The sequence below is a fragment of the Hemitrygon akajei genome, chromosome 4 (assembly GCF_048418815.1).
Source record: "Hemitrygon akajei chromosome 4, sHemAka1.3, whole genome shotgun sequence".
Taxonomy (NCBI): domain Eukaryota; kingdom Metazoa; phylum Chordata; class Chondrichthyes; order Myliobatiformes; family Dasyatidae; genus Hemitrygon; species Hemitrygon akajei.
In genome coordinates this window covers 148,097,662-148,116,483 of record NC_133127.1, presented here as the reverse complement: position 1 = coordinate 148,116,483, position 18,822 = coordinate 148,097,662, and the positions used below count along the sequence as shown (strand labels likewise).

The 18,822-nt window shown below is 43.1% G+C and overlaps 1 protein-coding gene across 4 annotated transcripts in view; it reads left to right on the top strand.

Moving 5' to 3' along the window:
- uxs1 (UDP-glucuronate decarboxylase 1) overlaps nt 1–17,728 on the top strand; it is a 101,774-nt gene extending 84,046 nt beyond the window's left edge. For all 4 annotated transcript variants that reach the window (XM_073043554.1, XM_073043553.1, XM_073043556.1 and 1 more), the window contains one exon: nt 14,470–17,728. In XM_073043554.1, coding sequence (XP_072899655.1) covers nt 14,470–14,601 — 132 coding nt within the window. In that variant the 3' untranslated portion in view covers nt 14,602–17,728. The remainder of the gene's footprint in view (nt 1–14,469) is intronic.
- The last annotated feature ends 1,094 nt before the right edge of the window (nt 17,729–18,822 follow it).

Below are 18,822 nucleotides of genomic sequence, written 5' to 3'. Positions count from 1 at the left end.
CCAAGTGGGAATGTGAAGCAGAGTTGAAGAGGGTGGCAACCGGGAGATCCTGTCTGTTGTGGTGGACGGAGCGGAGGTGCTCGACAAAGCGGTCCCCCAATCTGCGTCGGGTCTCGCCGATGTAGAGGCGACCGCACCGGATGCAATAGATGACCCCAACAGACTCACAAGTGAAGTGTTGCCTCACCTGGAAGGACTGTTTGGGGCCCTGAATGGTGGTAAGAGATCCGCAGGGATTGTTCCCTCTGCGACTCTCTGGTCCACACGTCCCTCCCCACAGATTTCCCACCTGGCACTTATCCCTGCAAGCGTAAGTGCTACACCTGTCCCTACACCTCCTCTCTTAGCACCATTTAGGGCCCCAAACAGTCCTTCCAGGTGAGGCAACACTTCACTTGTGAGTCTGTTGGGGTCACCTATTGCATCCGGTGCGGCCGCCTCTACATCGGTGAGACCCGACACAGATTCGGGGCCAGCTTTGTCCTCCACAACAGACGGGATCTCCCGGTTACCACTCTCTTCAACTCTGCTTCACATTCCCTTTGGATATGTCCATACATGGCTGCCTCTACTGCCATGATGCGGCCAAACTCAGGTTGGAGGAGCAACACCTCATATACTGTCTGGGTAGTCTCTAGCCCCTTGGCATGAACATTGAATTCTCCATCTTCCGGTAATTCCCTCCCCCTCCCTTCCCCCATCCCAGTTTCACTCTGCCGCCTCCTTCTACTACCCATAGTGCTTTCCCCTTACATTCCTTCTTCACCTTTCCTGCCTATCCCTTCCCTACTTCCCCTCCTCCACCCCTTGATCTTTCCCCTTACTGGTTTTTCACCTGGCACCTACCAGCCTTCTTCCCACCCTACCCCCACCTTCTTTATAGGGCCCCTGCCCCCTCCCTCTTCAGTCCTAATGAAGGGTCTCGGCCCGAACTGTTGACTGTTTGTTTCCACAGATGCTGCCTGACCTGCTGAGTTCCTCCAGTGTGTTGTGTGTGTTTCCCTGATGACTACACCTGTGAGAAGAGCATGTGGCTGTAGCCCATTACAAACAGTGTTAGGGAACTGGAGTCAGAGCTGGATGATCTACAGATCATTCAGGAGAATGAGGAGTTGATAGACAGGAACCACAGCAAGGCAGTCACACTCAAGTCACAGGAGGCAGGTAACAACTGGATGACTATCAGCAGAGAGAAAGAGAATAGGTAGACAGTGCAGAACTACCCCTGTGGTAGTTCCCTTCAATAACAAATATAGTGCTTTGGATACTGTTGAAGGGACTATCAGTGAACAGCTGTTGTGACCAGGCCTTTGGCCTAAATCTCTCTCTGTGGCTCAGAAGGGAAAGAAGAAGGGGAAACCAGTGGTGATGGGGGATTCAATAGGTAGGGTAACAGACATGAAAGACACTCCCAGATGGTATGATGCCTCCCAGGTGCCAGGGACAGGAATGTCTTGGATCAGTTCTGCTTTTTACTTAAGGGGAAAGTTGAGCAGCCTAAGTCTTGGTACGTAGTGTTACCAATGATATAGGTAGGAAAAGGGACAAAGTCCTGAAGGGCAAATTTTGGCTGGCATGGTACCATAGTGATTAGCGTGATGCTCTTACAGTGGCAGCGACCCAGGTTCAATTCTGCTACTGTCCATGTAAGGAGTATGTACGTTCTTCCCGTGAGTGTTAGTTTCTCCAGGTGCTCTGGTTTCCTCCCACATTCCAAAAAGTGTATGGGTTAAATAGGCTTGTTGGGTCAGAAGGACCTTTTACTGTGCTGTATCTCTAAATAATTTTTTTAAAAGGGTACTTAGAAGGAAGCTAAAAAGCAGGACTTCAGGGAGAAATCTCTAGATTGCTGCTTGTGCCATGTGCCAGTGAAGGTGAAAATAGAATATGGTGGATGAATGTGTGGCTGAGGAATTGGTGCAGGGGATACTGTTTCAGATTTGTGGGTTATTAGGATCCCTTCTGGGAAGGTATGACCTATGCACTAAGGACGGGTTACACCTGAAGATCTCCTTCATGCAAAAGGTTTAGTTGGGGGAGAATCTGTTAGGTGCGTCCAGGAAGGATTCCTGACATAATAGATGGACAGGCTGACTAGGGGAGAGAGCATATGGATCTAGTACTAAGCAATGAGCCTGGTCATGTGACAGATCTCAGTGGGTGAACATTTCAAAGATGACCACAACTCCTAGAACTTTAGAGGTTGTTTAGGGAGCACTTGCATGGAGTTCTGAATACATTTGTCCCTTTGAGGCAGGGAAATGATGGTAGAGTGTGGGAACCATGGTTGACAAAAGAGGTAGAATGTTGATTGGCACTAGGAAGAAATGAGCATACTACTTATGAAGCAAAGATCATACAGTGCTCTTAAGAGTTACCGCATTACAAGAAGGAGCTTAAGGAGGGACTGAGGAGAGCTAGAAGCAGACATGAGGAGGGTTTGGTGTGTAGGATTAAGGAAAATGCCAGGGTGTTCTACACATGTGTGAAAAACAGGAGGATGACTAAAGTGAAGGTAGGGATTGATCAGGGATGAAGAAGGAAGTGTGTGCCTAGAATTGGAGGAGGTAAAGGAGATCCTTAATTCTTCAATATTCATCAGTGAGAGGCACCTCAATGAATATGAGGACAGTGTAGAAAAGTCTTAATGTGCTTGAACAAGTTAATGTTAAGAAAGAGGATGCACTGGAAATTTTGAAAAGCTTTAAGGTAGATAAGTCCCTATGACCAGATGGGATATACCCAAGAGTACTATGGGAAGTGAGGGAAGACATTGCTACAACATGGGTAATGATCTTTGCGTCCTCACTGGCCATGAGTGGTACCAGAAGGTCAGAGAATGGCAAAAGTTATTCAGTTGTTCAAGTAAAGGAATATGGATTATCCTGGGAATTGTAGACCAGTGAATCTACAAAGTGATGGGCAAACTTGGGGAGGATTCTAAAGATAGGATTTACAAGCATTGGGACTAGTGTTCCTCAGGGACCTATTCTGGGACCCACAGATCTTTGTGACTTCTATAATGACTTAGAGTAGGAAGTAGAAGTGTAGATTAGTAAGTTTGCGGACAGCACATAGTTTGATGGTGGTGTAGATAGTGTAGAAGGTTGTCCTTGGTTACAAATGGACATCAATAGGATGCAGAGCTGGGCTGAGAAGTGGCAGAGGGAGTTCAGTCTGCAAAAATGTGACGTGATGCACTCTGAAAGTTGGACGTGAAGGAAGAGTACAAGATTAAAGGGAGAATTCTTAGCAGTGTGGTGGAAAAGAATGACCTTGGGGTCCACGTTCATTGATCCCTTAAAGTTGTCATGCAAGTTGATAGAGTGGTTAAGAAAGCATATGGTGTGTTGGCTTCATTAGTTGGGAGATTGAGTTCTAGAGCCATGTGGTACCATCCAGCTCTATAATATGGTTCGACAACACCTCTGTGTTCAGTTCTGGTTGTGTCAATATAGGAAGCATGTAGAAAGTATAGAGAGGGTGTACTGGAGATTTACCAGGACATCTGGATTAGAGAATGTGTCTAATAGGAAAAAAGCTGAGTGAGCTAGGACTTTTCTCTTTGGAGTTAAGTAGAATGAGAGGAAACTTGATGCTGCCTTCCCAGAAGGGCAGCAGCTAATGCAAGAGGATGTACTGTTAAGTGTTAAGGGGATTAGAGCAACCTGTAGGGGTTCGTTAGAAGTAGGTTTTTTTTGTGCAGAGAGCGATAAGTGCATGGAACGCACTGCCAGGGTTGGTAGAAGCATATACATTAGGAGCATTTAAGAGACTCTTTGGATAGGCACTGAATAAGAGAAGAATGGAGGTTTAGATTGAACTTGGAGTTGGTTAAAATGTTGGCACAATATAGTGGGCAAAAGGGCCTGTTCTGTTCTGTGTCCAGTGCACCTACCTGATCCTGGTTTGCATTCTGCTCGGATTACTTGGCTCCAGCCTTCATTGCATCCTTAGTACAATGAACCTGTGTTTCAGAGGTGAAGTGAGAATCACTGCCACTATGATTGATTTGAGTGTGGCATGAAGATCTCTTCATGGAACTGAGATAACATTCAGGATGCATTAATAAGTGGCAAGTAATGAAGTCCCACAACAATGTATAGCAATAATCATTACTGGGGGAGTGTCTAACTTCTACCTTTAACTTGCATTGGCATTATTACTATCGCCAAGTGCATACCGTTATTGAGTAATTACACCTTATTGGACCCGGGGGGGGGGCAATATTTTCGCGGGTAGCTCTGTTAGATCTTTCGGGGAGGGTTTAAACTAGTTTGGCACCGGGATGGGAACTAGAATGAAGGGACTCAGGATAAGATGGATGGTAAAAATGCAAAAATGGCGTGCAGTCAGACCATCAGGAATGGCGGGCAGATGAGAGGATAAAATTGTAGCCAGCAGGGTGAATATCAGTGCATTAGGGATGCAAAATCAAAAGAGTAGCAAGCACAGCACTCAGTGTGTTGTATCTTAATGATGGAATATAAGAAATAAGGTGGATGATGATCTTGCATTATTACAGATTGTCAGGTGTGATGTTGTGGCCATCACTGAATCATGACGGAGGATAGTTGTAGTTGGGAGCCAAATGTCAAATGTCCAAAGTTACATGTATTGGAGAGATAGGAAGGTAGGCAGAGGGGGTGGTGTGGCTCTGCTGGTAAAGAATGGCATCAAATCAGTAGAAAGATGTGACATAGGATCAGAAGATGTTGAATTTTTGTGGATTGATTTAAGAAACTGAGAGTACAAGGACCCTGATGGCAGTTATGTACTGGCCTCCCAACACTAGCTGGGATATGAACCACAGATTACAACAGGAGATAGAAAAGATGTGTCAAAAGGGCAACATTATGATAGTCATGGGAGATTTTAACATGCAGGTCAATGGGAAAAATCAGATTGGTAATGGATCCCAAGAGAGTGAGTTTGTTGAATGCCGACAAGATGGCTTTTTAGAGCAGTTTGTCATTGAACCTACTAGGGCTTCAGCTATACTAGTTTGGTTGTTATGTAATGAACTTGAGGCGATTAGGGAGCTTAAGGTAAAAGAGCCCTTAGGAGCCAGTGATCACAATATGATTGAGTTCAGCTTGAAATTTGATAGGGAGAAAGTAAAGTCTGACATAGCAGTATTTCAGTGGAGTAAAGAAAATTACAGTGGTATGAGAGAGGGGTTGGTCAAAGTAAGGTGGAAGGAGACGCTGGCAGGGTTGACAGGAGAGCAGCAATGATGTGAGTTTCTGCGAAAGATGAGGAAGGTGCAGCACAGATGTAGCCCACAAACAAAGAAATACTCAAATGGCAAAACATGGCTGACAAGGGAAGTCAAAACTCATGTAAAAAAACAAAAGAGGATGTATACAGCAAAACAAAAATTAGTGGGGAGATATAGGATTAGGAAGCTTTAAAAACTTAAGGAGAGCAACTAAAAGAATCATTAGGAGGGAAAAGATGAAACATGAAAGCAAGCTAGCAAGCAATATCAAAGCAGATAGTAAAAGCTTTTTCAAGTAGGTAAAAGAGAGATGAGAGTGGATGGGGACAAGCTAGAAAAGGAGGCTGGGGGACAAAAAGATGGCAGATGAACTAAATGAGTATTTTGCATCAGTCTTCACTGTGGAAGACTCTAACAGTGTGCCAGATATTGTAGTGTGTGAAGGAAGAGAAGTGAGTGCAGTTACTATTACAGGGGAGAAGGTGCTCAAAAAGCTGAAAGACCTAAGGGTACATGAGTCAGCCAGACCAGATGGACTGCACCCTAGGGTTTTGAAAGAGGTAGTGTTAGAGATTCTGGAGGCATTAAAATGATCTTTCAAAAACATTGGACTCCAGTATGGTGCCCGAGGACTGGAAAATTGCAAATATCATTGCACTATTTAAGAAAGGAGAAAGGTAGCAGAAAGGAAATAATAGACCAGTTAGCTTGACCTCAGTGGTTGGGAAGATGTTGCAGTCAGCTGTTAAGGATAATATGGAAAAGTGTATGGAACAGGAAGAGATAACACAGGTGCTTAATGAATACTTTGCTTCAGTATTCACTATGGAAAAGGATCTTGGCGATTGTTGTGATGACTTGCAGCGGATTGAAAAGCTTGAGCATATAGGTAATAAGAAAGAGGATTTGCTGGAGTGTTTGGAACGCATCAAGTTGGATAAGTCTTCGGGACCGGACAAGATGCACCTTAGGCTACTGTGGGAGGTGAAGGAGGAGATTGCTGAGCCTCTCTCAATGATCTTTGCATCATCAATGGGGATGGGAGAGGTTCCAGAGGATTGGAGGGTTGCAAATGTTGTTCCCTTATTCAAGAAAGGGAGTAGAGATAGCCCAGGAAATTATAGACCAGTGAGTCTTACTTCAGTGGTTGGTAAGTTGATGGAAAAGATCCTGAGAGGCAGGATTTAAGAACATTTGGAGAGGCATAATATGATTAGGAATAGTCAGCATGGCTTTGTCAAAGGCAGGTCATGCCTTGCGAGCCTGATTGAATTTTTTGAGGATGTGACTAAACATGTTGATGAAGGTAGGGCAGTAGATGTAGTGTATTTGGATTTCAGCAAAGCATTTGATAAGGTATCCCATGCAAGATTTATTGAGAAAATAAGGAGGCATGGGATCCAAGGAGACCTTGCTTTGTGGATCCAGAATTGGCTTGCCCACAAAAGGCAAAGAGTGGTTGTGGATGGGTCATATGCTGCATGGAGGTCGATGACCAGCGGTGTGCCTCAGGGATGTGTTCTGGGACCCCTTCTCTTTGTGATTTTTATGTGACCTGGATAAGGAAGTGGAGGGATGGCAGTAAATTTGCTGATGACAGAGGTTGGGGATGTTAGGGATAGTGTGGAGGGCTGTCAGAGGTTACAGCGGGACATTGATAGGATGCAAAATTAGGCTGAGATGTGGCAGATGGAGTTCAACCCAGATAAGTGTGAGGTGGTTCATTTTGGTAGGTCAAATATTATGGCAGACTATGGTATTAATGGTAAGACTCTAGGCAGTGTGGAGGATCAGAGGGATCTTGGGGTCCGAGTCCATAGGACACACAAAGCAGCTGCGCAGGTTGACTCTGTGATTAAGACATATGGTGCATTGGCCTTCATCAACCATGAGATTGAGTTTAAGAGCTGAGAGGTAATGTTACAACTATATAGGACCTTGGTCAGACCCCCACTTGGAGTACTGTGCTCAGTTCTGGTCACTTCACTACAGGAAGGATGTGGAAACTATAGAAAAGGTGCAGAGGAGATTTACAAGGATGTTGCCTGGATTGGGGAGCATGCCTTATGAGAATAGGTTGAGTGAACTCTGCCTTTTCTCCTTGGAGCGACAGAGGATGAGAGGTGACCTGATAGAGGTGATAGAGGCATTGATCATGTAGTCAAAGAGGCTTTTTCCTAGGGCTGAAATGGCTAACATGAGATGGCACAATTTTAAGGTGCTTGGAAGTAGGTACAGAGGAGATGTCCATAAGACAAAGGAGCAGAAGTCGGCCATTCGGCCCATTGAGTCTGCTCCGCCATTTCATCATGAGCTGATCCAATCTCCCCTTTAGTCCCATTCCCCCACCTTCTCACCATAGCCTTTGATGCCCTGACTACTCAGATACCTATCAATCTCTGCCTTAAATACACCCAATGACTTGGCCTCCACTGCCGCCCGTGGCAACAAGTTCCATAGATTCACCACCGTCTGGCTAAAAAAACTCTTTCGCATCTCTGTTCTGAATGGGCACCCTGCAATCTTCAAGTCATGTCCTCTCGTACTAGACTCCCCCACCATGGGAAACAACTTTGCCACATCAACTCTATCCATGCCTTTCAGCATCCAAAATGTTTCTGTGAAGTCCCCCCTCATTGTTCTATAATCCAAGGAGTACAGTCCAAGAGCGGTCAAACGTTCCTCATATGTTAACCCTCTCATTCCCGGAATCATTTTAGTGAATCTTCTCTGAACCCTTTCCAATGTCAGCACATCCTTTCTTAAATAAGGAGCCCAAAACAGCACACAGTATTCCAAGTGAGGTCTTATCAGTGCCTTATAGAGCCTCAACATCACATCCCTGCTCCTATACTCTATTCCTCTAGAAATGAATGCCAACATTGCATTCGCCTTCCTCACCACCAACTCAACCTTAAGGGTATCTTGCATGAGGACTCCCAAGTCCCATTGCATCTCAGAACTTTGAATTCTCTCCCCATTTAAATAATAGTCTGCCCATTTATTTCTTCTACCAAAGTGCATGACCGTACACTTTCCAACATTGTCATTTATTTGCCACTTCTTTGCACATTCCCCCAGTCTATCCAAGTGTCTCTGCAGACTCTGTTTCCTCAGCACTACTAGCCCCTCCACCTATCTTTGTACCATCAACAAACTTAGCCACAAAGCCATCTATTCCATAATCCAAATCGTTGATATGCATTGTAAAAAGAAGCGGCCCCAACACGGACCCCTGTGGAACACCACTGGTAATCGGCAGCCAACCAGAATGGGATCCCTTTGTTCCCACTCTCTGTTTCCTGCCAATCAACCAATGCTCTATCCACGTATGTAACTTTCGCGTAATTCCATGGGCTCTTACCTTGTTTAGCAGCCTCATGTGCGGCACCTTGTCAAAGGCCTTCTAAAAATCCAAATACACAACATCCACTGCATCTCCCTTATCTAGCCTACTTGTAATTTCCTCAAAGAAATTGCACTAGGTTTGTCAAGCAGGATTTTCCTTTAAGGAAACCATGCTGAGTTCTGCCTATCTTGGCATATGCCTCCTCATAACCTCATCCTTGACAATCGACTCCAACAACTTCCCAACCACTGATGTCAAGCTAACAGGTCTATAATTTCCTTAGCAAACATGAGGATATCTGCAGATGCTGGAAATTCAAACAACAACACACACAAAATGCTGGTGGAACACAGCAGGCCAGGCAGCATCTATAGGAGAAGCACTGTCGACGTTTCGGGCCGAGACCCTCCGTCCTGACGAAGGGTGTCGGCTTGAAACGTCGACAGTGCTTCTCCTATAGATGCTGCCTGGCCTGCTGTGTTCCATCAGCATTTTGTGTGTGTGTTGTTGCTATAATTTCATTTTTGCTTCCTTGCCCCCTTAAATAGCGGAGTGACATTTGCAATCTTCCAGTCCTCTGGAACCCGGCCAAAATCTATTGACTTTTGAAAGATCATTGCTAATGCCTCCGCAATCTCCACTGCTACTTTCTTCAAAACACAAGGGTGCATTCCATCTGGTCCAGGAGATTTATCTACCCTTAGACTATTCAGCTTCCTGAGTACTTTCTCTGTTGTAATTGTGACTGCGCATCCTTGAATGTCCGGTATATTGCTGATGTCTTCCTCAGTGAAGACTGATGCAAAATACTGGTTCAGTTCCTCCGCCATCTCCTTATCTCCCATTACAATTTCTCCAGCATCATATTCTATTGGTCCTATATCTACTCTCACCTGTCTTTTACTCTTTATATACTTGAAAAAGCTTTTAGTATCCTCTTTGATATTATTTGCTAGCTTCCTTTCATAGTTCATCTTTTCCCTCTTAATGACCTTCTTAGTTTCCTTTTGTAAGCTTTTAAAAACTTCCCAATCCTCTGTCTTCCCACTAATTTTTGCTACCTTGTATGCCCTCTGCTTTTACTTTGGCTTTGACTTCTCATGTCAGCCACGGTTGCATCCTTTTTCCATTTGAAAATTTCTTCTTCTTTGGAATACATCTGTCTTGCACCTTCCTCACTTCTCACATAAACTCCAGCCACTGCTGCTCTGCTGTCCTTCCCGCTAGTGTCCCTTTCCAGTCAACCTGGGCAGTTCCTCTCTCATGCCACTGTAATTTCCTTTACTCCACTGAAATACTGACACATCAGAGTTCGGCTTCTCTTTTTCAAATTTCACAGTGAACTCAATCATGTGATCACTGCCTCCTAAGGGTTCCTTCACTTCCATCTCTCTAATCACCTCTGGTTCATTACACAATACCCAATCCAGTACAGCCGATCCCCTAGTGGGCTCAACAACAAGCTGTTCTAAAAAGCCATCTCGTAGACATTCTACAAATTCTCTCTCTTGAGATCCGGTGCTGACCTGATTTTCCCAATCCATTCACATGTTAAAATCCCCTACAATTATCATAACACTGCCCTTCTGGCAAGCCTTTTCTATTTCCTGTTGTAATTTGTAGTCCACATCACTGCAACTGTTTGGAGGCCTGTAGATAACTGCCATCAGGGTCCTTTTACCCCTGAGATTTCTTAGCTCAACCCATAAAGATACTGTACCTTCCAATCTTATGTCAACTCTTTCTAATGATTTAATATCATTTCTTACCATTAAAGCCACGCCACCCCCTCTGCCTACTTGTCTATCCTTCCGATAAACCGTGTATCCTTGGACGTTCAACTCCCAGAGACATGCAGCCTTTAGCCACATCTCAGTGATGGCCACAATATCATACCTGCCAATCTGTAACTGTACAACAAGATCATCCACCTTATTCCTTATGCTGTGTGCATTTAAGTATAACACTTAAGTCCAGTATTTGGTACTTTTTGCATTGATTGCACTGCAACTCATCCCAATGGCTGCAAATTTGCTCCATCACCTGCCTGTCCTTTCTGACATCCTTACTGCTCACTACCTTAGATCTATTTCTGTTTTCCCTCCCCTCCGCTCCATCATTCCGGTTCCTATCCCCCTGCCAAATTAGTTTAAACCCCCCCCCCCCACCCCCAACAGCTCTATTAAACCTTCCCACCAGGATATTGGTCCCCCTAGGATTCAAGTGTAACCCGTCCTTTTTGTACAGGTCACACCTGCCCCAAAAGAGGTCCCAATGATCCAGAAACTTGAATCCCTGCCCCTTGCTCCAATCCCTCAGCCACACATTTATCCTCCACCTCATTCCATTCCTACTCTCACTGTCGCTTGGCACAGGCAGTAATCCCGAGCTACTACCTTTGCGGTCCTTCTTCTCAACTGATTTCCTAACTCCCTGTATTCTCCTTTCGGGACTTCTTCCCTTTAACCAACCTATGTCATTGGTACCTATATGTACCATGACCTCTGGCTCCTCACCCTCCCACTTCAGGATATCTTGGACACGATCAGAAACATCCCGGACCCTGGTACCAGGGAGGCAAACTACCATCTGGGTTTCCTGACTGCATCCACAGAATCAGCTATCTGACCCCCTAACTACTGAGTCCCCTATTACTACTGCCTTCCTCTTCCTTTCCCTACCCTTCTCAGCTGCAGGGCCGGACTCTGTGCCGGAGGTACGGCCATTGTTGCTTCCCCCAGGTAGGCTGTCCCTCTCCCCCCCCCCCCCCCCGCCCCCCCAAACAGTACTCAAACAGGAGTACTTATTGTCAAGGGGTACAGCCACTGGGGTACTCTCTAGTACTTGACTCTTCCCCTTCCCCCTCCTAACCATTACCCACCTGTCTGCCTCCCGTGGCCCCGGTGTGACCACCTGCCTGTAACTCCTCTCTATCAACTCACTCTCCCTGACCAGATGAAGGTCATTGAGCTGCAGCTCCAGATCCCTAACATGGTCCCTTAGGAGCTGCAGCTCAGCACACCTGGCGCAGATGTGGACATCCAGGAGGCTAGGAGACTCTAGGATCTCCACATCCGACACCAAGAACAACAAGCTGCCCTCACACTCATACTTCCCCCGTTTCTCAAATAACAGGAAAAACTTAAACTTACCTTGCCTCTCCCGCCTCTGCCTAAGCCCATTGAGCCAAAGCCCTTAAGCCTTCACTCTGCTCCCAGCTCACTCCACTGCCCGCTGTATAAGGCTGTGTCCTTTTTAAATCTTCCCTGCTTCACTGCCCGTCGTCACACGCCTGTGCAGTCCCGCTTCTCTCAACTCCGATGAGAATAAGAAAAAATCAAAATGGTTCCCGCCGCACTCCCGTTCTCATCCTCCGACTTCCTTCTCCAAAATCGGGGTAAGTTTTTTATGCAGAGAGTGGTGAGTGTGTGGAATGGGCTGCCATTGAAGGTGGATACGATAGGGTTTTTTAAGAGACTCCTGGATAGGTACATGGAGCTTAGGAAAATAGAGAGCGATGGGTTACGCTAGGTAATTTCTAAAGTAAGCACATATTCGGCACAGCATTGTGAGCCAAAGGGCCTGTATTGTACTGTAGATTTTCTATGTTCTATGTATTTGATGACACAGGAGAAGATAGGACAAAGTCAGCATGGTTTCCTTAAGGGAAAATCTTGCTTGATGAACCTGTTGAATTTGTTGAGGAGATTACAAGTAGGATAGATAAAGGGGATGCAGTGAATGTTGTATATTTGGACTTTCTGAAGGCCTTTGTCAAGGTGCCACACATGAGGCTGCTTACCAAGTTAAGAGCCCATGGTATTAAAGGAAAGTTACTAACATGGTTGGAGGCAGCAAGTGGGAATAAAAGGATCCTTGTCTGGTTGGCTGCCGGTGACTATTGGTGTTCCGCAGGGGTCGCTGTTGAGACTGCTCCTTTTTATGCTGCATATCAATGGTTTAGGTGATGAAATAGGTGGCTTTGTAACTAAATTTGCAGATGATATGAAGATTGTTGGAGGGCCAGGAAATGTTGAGGAAACAGGTCAGCTGCAGAAGGACTTAGACAGATTAAGAGAATGGGCAAGAAAGTGACAATCGAAATGCAATGTTGGAAAATGCATGGTCGGTAGTAGAAATAAATGTGCAGACTATTTTCCAAATGGGGTGAAAATCCAAAAATCTGAGATGCAAAAGGACTTGGGAGCCCTTGTGCGGAACACCCTAAAGGTTAACTTGCAGGTTGAGTTGGTGATGAGGAAGGCTAATTCAATGTTACCATTCATTTCAAGAGTTCTAGAATACAAGAGCAAGGATGTGATGCTGAGGCTTTACAGGGCACTGGTGAGGCCTCACCTTGAGTATTGTGAACAGTTTTGGGCACTCATTTGAGAAAAGATGTGCTGGCATTGGAGAGGGTTCACAAGGATGATTCAGGGAATGAAAGGGTTATCATACGAGGAATGTTTGATGGCTCTACTTACTGGAATTCAGAAGGATGAAGAGGGAATCTCATTGAAACCTTTTGAATGTTGAAAGGCCTAGCCCTAGACAGTGTAGATGTGGAAAGGATATTTCCCCATGGTGGAGTGTCTAGGACAAGAGGGCACAGCCTTAAGATAGAGGGGCATTCATTTAAAACAGATGTGGAGAAATTTCTTTAACCAAAGGGTGGTGAATTTGTAGAATTTGTTATCCTAGGCAGCTATGGCGGCCAGGTCATTGTGTGTATTTAAGGCGGTGATTGATAGGTTCTTGATTGGACACGGCATCAAAGGTTGGGCAGAGACGGCCAGGGAGTGGGATTGAGGAGGGGAGAAATGATCAACCATGATTGAATAGCAGAGCAGACTTGATGGGCCAAATGGCTTAATTCTGCTCCTATGTCTTAAGGTCTTATGGTCTTATCTTGGTTACCAGAACAGATTAGAGCTGGATTTCCTGAGGATTGTGGCCCACCTGACACCCAAGCACTTCCCAGCATTTAAGGGAGACAAATCAGAAGTGTGATGGAATCTTCTAATTGCCTCTGTGTACAGTACCAAACTCTCAAGAAATACAACATCCAAGACGGGCAGCCTGGTTGGTTCATGTCCCATCTAAGAAACTTAAGTATTCATTGTCTGCTCCACTGGTATCCAATGGCTGCTGGGTGACCCTCACCATCCAAGATGTGCCACCTTCTTGTTGCCTCTATTGGGTAGGAAGTACAGGAACCTGAAGACACACAATTTGTTCAGAAACGGCTTCTTTCCTTTTGGATTCTGAATTCTGAATGGTCTCTGTGAACTGTCTTGTTATTTCTTTCTTTTTGCTTTATCTTTATAACTTATAGTAATTTCTTGTGTGTTCCCTGTACTACTGCTGTAGGACAACAAATTTCATATCATCAAAGTCAATGACAATAATTCTGATTCATCTATAAAATAGGTTGGTTACTTACCCAGATTACCTTGACTGTACCACCTAAATCCACAGCCTCTACCATCAAAAATGATAGTGGATGTGTGAGAAGACCTCTGCCTGCAGGTTTTCTAGCACCACATCATACACCATACTGACTTAGAGGTTTATTTCCTCTCCTTCATCTTTGTGAGATCAAAAGACTGAAACTCCTTCCCTAACGGTAGCGTGAGTGTACCTTCAAACAAAGATACCACCTTTGCAAAGGCATTTGGGAATAAGCAATAAATGCAGTTCCCTGATGTTTTTTTTTAATTGTATCTTTAGTTTCAATGAGCGTTTGCAGCATTTGTCTATAAAGCATTCCTATATTAATGTGATAAAATGCAACAGGTGTGTGGGGTTTAGTACAACACGTTTTATATTATCTGTGGTTTCATTGCAAGATGTAAAGAAATAACAATATTTTTACATATTTCCCACTTTCTCTACATAGGTTCCCCTGGAAGAAGGCCTAAACAAAACAGTCGACTACTTCCGTAAAGAACTAGAATATCAGGCAAATAATCAATATATCCCAAAACCGAAACCTGCTAAAACAAAGAAAGCCAGAGTAAGACACGCCTGATGGACTGGAGGAGATTAAGCCATCAACACCCCAGGGAATAGAATGAAAAATTAGTTATTCAAGAACCTCCGAAAAATAATTAAAATTGAACTCTAATTTGTAGTTTGAGCTTGCTTCTACAGATGGATGTGCCTACAAAAAAAGAAGAAAATTCAGATCTTGCCTTGCACTTTTTAATCTATTTTATTTAAAGTGGCATTGCATTCTTGGGTAGCTTTATATGTACTTAGTTTATTTTGTTTGTCTTTGAACTATTTTTTTCATTGACGTGAAGGATTTTACATTTTAAAACCTGTTTGTAGTAGGCTTACTTAAAACAAGAGGTACTGCTTTATTTTTACCATGATCATGTGCAATGATTTTCAGGCAATCTAACAGTGTGGTTAGGTGCAATCAGTGGTTGATCTTGACATCTAAGTGGTTCCTCATTCACAAACTTTTGCTTGTTCCTTTTTAAGAGTTGTAAAAATGTTCTAAAATTAGGGGATATATTTCTTTTTGTAAGATCTATTTGTTATATAAGAGTTTAAAAAGAAAGTAGTTGTCTCAATCACTGCTACATGGTGTATGTGCTTGGAGGGAGAAGTGTGTGAATTTGCGTACGTATGTATTTTAAGTGTTGATTTAAAATATGTTGGTGGGATATTTAAGCTATTTTTTACATGTAGAGTTACAAAAAATTGTTATTTGTATGTCTTGTTTTGTGAGATGTTTATATCGTCTTAAAGTTGTTAAAATTGGAAATGTCAATTTACTTTTACCTAAATAGTTCCCAGTTTAAATGAAAATTTAAAAACTCATTGGTGATTGTTGTCATTCTTATTTTTTTTTCAACCAGTAAATAAAACTGGGAAGAGATGGCCTGGTCTCAGATTTACAACCAAACAGATGATGATGGCAACTTTCCATGGGATCCTCCACTTTCTTAATTGGTTTAATGTTCACAGTAGCTTGGAATGCAGGGACTGATCTACCTGGGTGTCTTTCATCTTCCTGAAACCAAATCTGTTTATTCTAGTTCTAACTGTCAGAAAAGGTCAAACACAGCCTCAATCTTTAGAGAAACTGGATTTATTAAAACATGCTTAAAATCACCTAATTCAAATTCCTATCATGAGATCTGGTCATTGTCAGAATGCCTTTCAGGTCCAAAATGATTAAGCTCATGCTGCCCCGTATTAAACTCCATCCTGTTTATATTTCACTTGTAACAGCTGTCTCCCATTTATACAACTAACAGTGCCTCCGAACTTAATATTATATCCAAACTTAGTTGTTTACCTCTCACCTCCTTTCCCTTTTGACCAGCTTCCAAAGAGAAAGAAAGATACTTTGTGCAGGTCCTTTGAAACACTAGTTTCATCCAGACCATTGTAGAATGTTATCTTTATTTCTGCCGTCTTTTATCCCTATTGGCCAATGATGCACGAATCTTTGCAATCTTGAATATTTGTGGTTTAAATTATTTTTAGGTACATGTATTTGGAAATCATATTTATAAACACATGCTGTAGTCGGCTAAAATGAAAAATTCCTCCAGGTTAGGTAGTATGACTTGCTCTTTGTTAATCTATGCTAACTTTCTAATCAGATGGTAATTTATAAAATGGGACTATCCATTGGATACACTTGATATCCCCACAATTTGTATGAAATACAGGTCAAACTGTTGTTTTCCAAGAATTTCAGCCTAAATTTTTTCAAATCTCAAAGCATATTCCCCAAAGTTGGACAACTTTGCAAAGTAATAACTTAAGACAGCTGTAGTTTTCATGGTTCAGATTATTGTTACATGGAAGCTGTATATCCTTGTGTTAAAAGTTTGTAGCCTATCTATTGGACATACCAGAATGCTATTTTAATCATTCAGAAACTCTTTTGACCAAAATATCTTGTAAGGATTAAGTCTGAATATTTTCTTTTTACACTGTTTCAATCATTCTCCTTCGTATGCTTAGTTAGAAATTGTTTTAATGTTTTGTTTATCTAACACTTAACAAAGCAAGGTTTATTCATGTTTTGAGATGTTCAGTAGAAGTGCAGAAGCTGAAATTTATCACTGCAGATTTCTGGGTAAGACAAGTACAGTAAAACTGTGAAACACTAATGCACTCAGGATTTTAGTAGTATGACAGCAGCAGTTTTTTCTGGATTATTGGTCGTTACTTTTATTTTCACAACATGTTTCATCATAGAGTAATCAATTTTCTGTCAGACTTAGTGAATTTTAGACAATAAAGAATGTACAGTGAACACTCTGGACCCCAGCTCTGGCTGCACAATCTTTCTGCTGTTTGTACTTTGGACTATTAAGTGAACATTAAGCCAAACCATCAGGATTTCTGAACAATTAGATAGTGGATTATCAGAGCTTTACTATATTGTGGAAAAAAATGTCTGTCTTAATCATATTTCAAAGCAGTGAATACTTTGAGAGTAACTATTGGCATGTAAGATTTATGGCAATATATAAACATTAATATTTACACTACACATGAAATTGCTGTCCTGAATTGGATGCGGGGTAATGTTACAATTGATTGACATTTATATATGGGTATGATGTGTTGGTGTCTAAGTTGAAGGGGTCTGTATATGTTGGTTTCAGCTCTAAGATGAATGATTGAGTTGTAGGTTGACTGAGACTTGTTTTCAATCCATAGTGCCCCAAATAATGTGCCTTAACTGTATTTTGAAAGTATTAATGGGATTTTTAAAAATTATTTCACATTTGTGCTGCCTCTTTGAGTGATATTGGCAGGCTAAATTGCTAAAAGTAAATTTTATGGGACTTGTACAACCAAAGGCACATTTTTGTAAGTTTTGTCTAGACTTGAACACAAGTCCACAATCAAAAGATTGCTGTGTAGGTTTGTTGACATAAACCTTTAATATACTATATTAACCTCCTATTGTTTGAGTCACGATTTGATGTGACCCTTTTATTTTAAGTACTTAATCCAATTAATGTCTTGTCTAATATAATCTATTGTGAACAAGTCCCTACCATGCCTCTTATAAGGTGAATAATGGAAAGTTGGTGCTTGAATTTTCTGTACATGAATTTTTGGAGTAGTTAATATTCCAATTCTGTTTGGTTGTAAATAAATAAAGGTTTTGAAATTTGTGGAAATTGATTTGGAGTTTTCTGTTAACATTATAATAGGAAAATCATGAAGCAACCAGAGTTGACTGTATCACAGACCAGTTTAGCTACAGGAAGGCATCTTGACTCAGTGTGCATGCGTGTGTGTACATCAACAACTGCATTGGTGCTGCTTCTATGCACCGTCTGCCTGAACTCGTCAATTTCATCCACTTTGCCTCCCAACTTCCATCCTGCCCTCAAATTCACCTGGTCCATTTCCAATACTCCCCTTTCTTGATTTCGCTGTCTCTATCTCTAGAGACAGCTTATCCACCAATGTCTATTATAAACCAAAGGACTCACATCTACCTGGACTATATCTGTCTTACCCTGCTACTTGTAAAAGCACCATTCCCTTCTTTCAATTCCTTTGTCTCCACTGCATCTGCTGTCAGGATGAGGCTTTTCATTCTAGAATGCAGGAGATGTCCTCCTTTTTCAAAGAAAGGGGCTTCCCTTCCTCCACCATCAATGCTGCCCTCAACCGCATCTCTTCCATTTCACATGTCTCTTCTTATCCCACCACCCTACCAGGGATAGGGTTCGTCTTGTCTTCACCTACCACCCCACCAGCCTTAGTGTACAGCACATAATTCTCCAAAACTTCCGCTACCTCCAACTGGATCCCACCACCAAACACATCTTTCCCCCCCCCCGCCCCCCCCACTTTCTGCTTTCCACAGGGATTGCTCCCATACACAGCTCCATAGTCTATTCGTCCCTCCCCACTGATCTTCCTCTGGGCACTTATCCTTGCAAGCGGAACAAGTGCTATGGCTCCCTCACTACCATTCAGGGCTCCAAACAGTCCTTCCAGGTGAGGTGACACTTCACTTGCAAGTCTGTTTGGGATTATGTACTATGTTCAGTTCTCCAGTGTGGCCTCCTGTATATTGGTGAGACCTGACGTAGATTGGGAGACTGCTTCACTGAGTATCTATGCTCCATCTGCCAGAACAAGCGGGATCTCCCAGTGGCCACCCATTTTAATTCCACTTCCCGTTCCAATATGCCCATCCATGGCCTCCTCCACTGTTGTGATGAGGCCACACACAGGTTGGAGGAACAACACC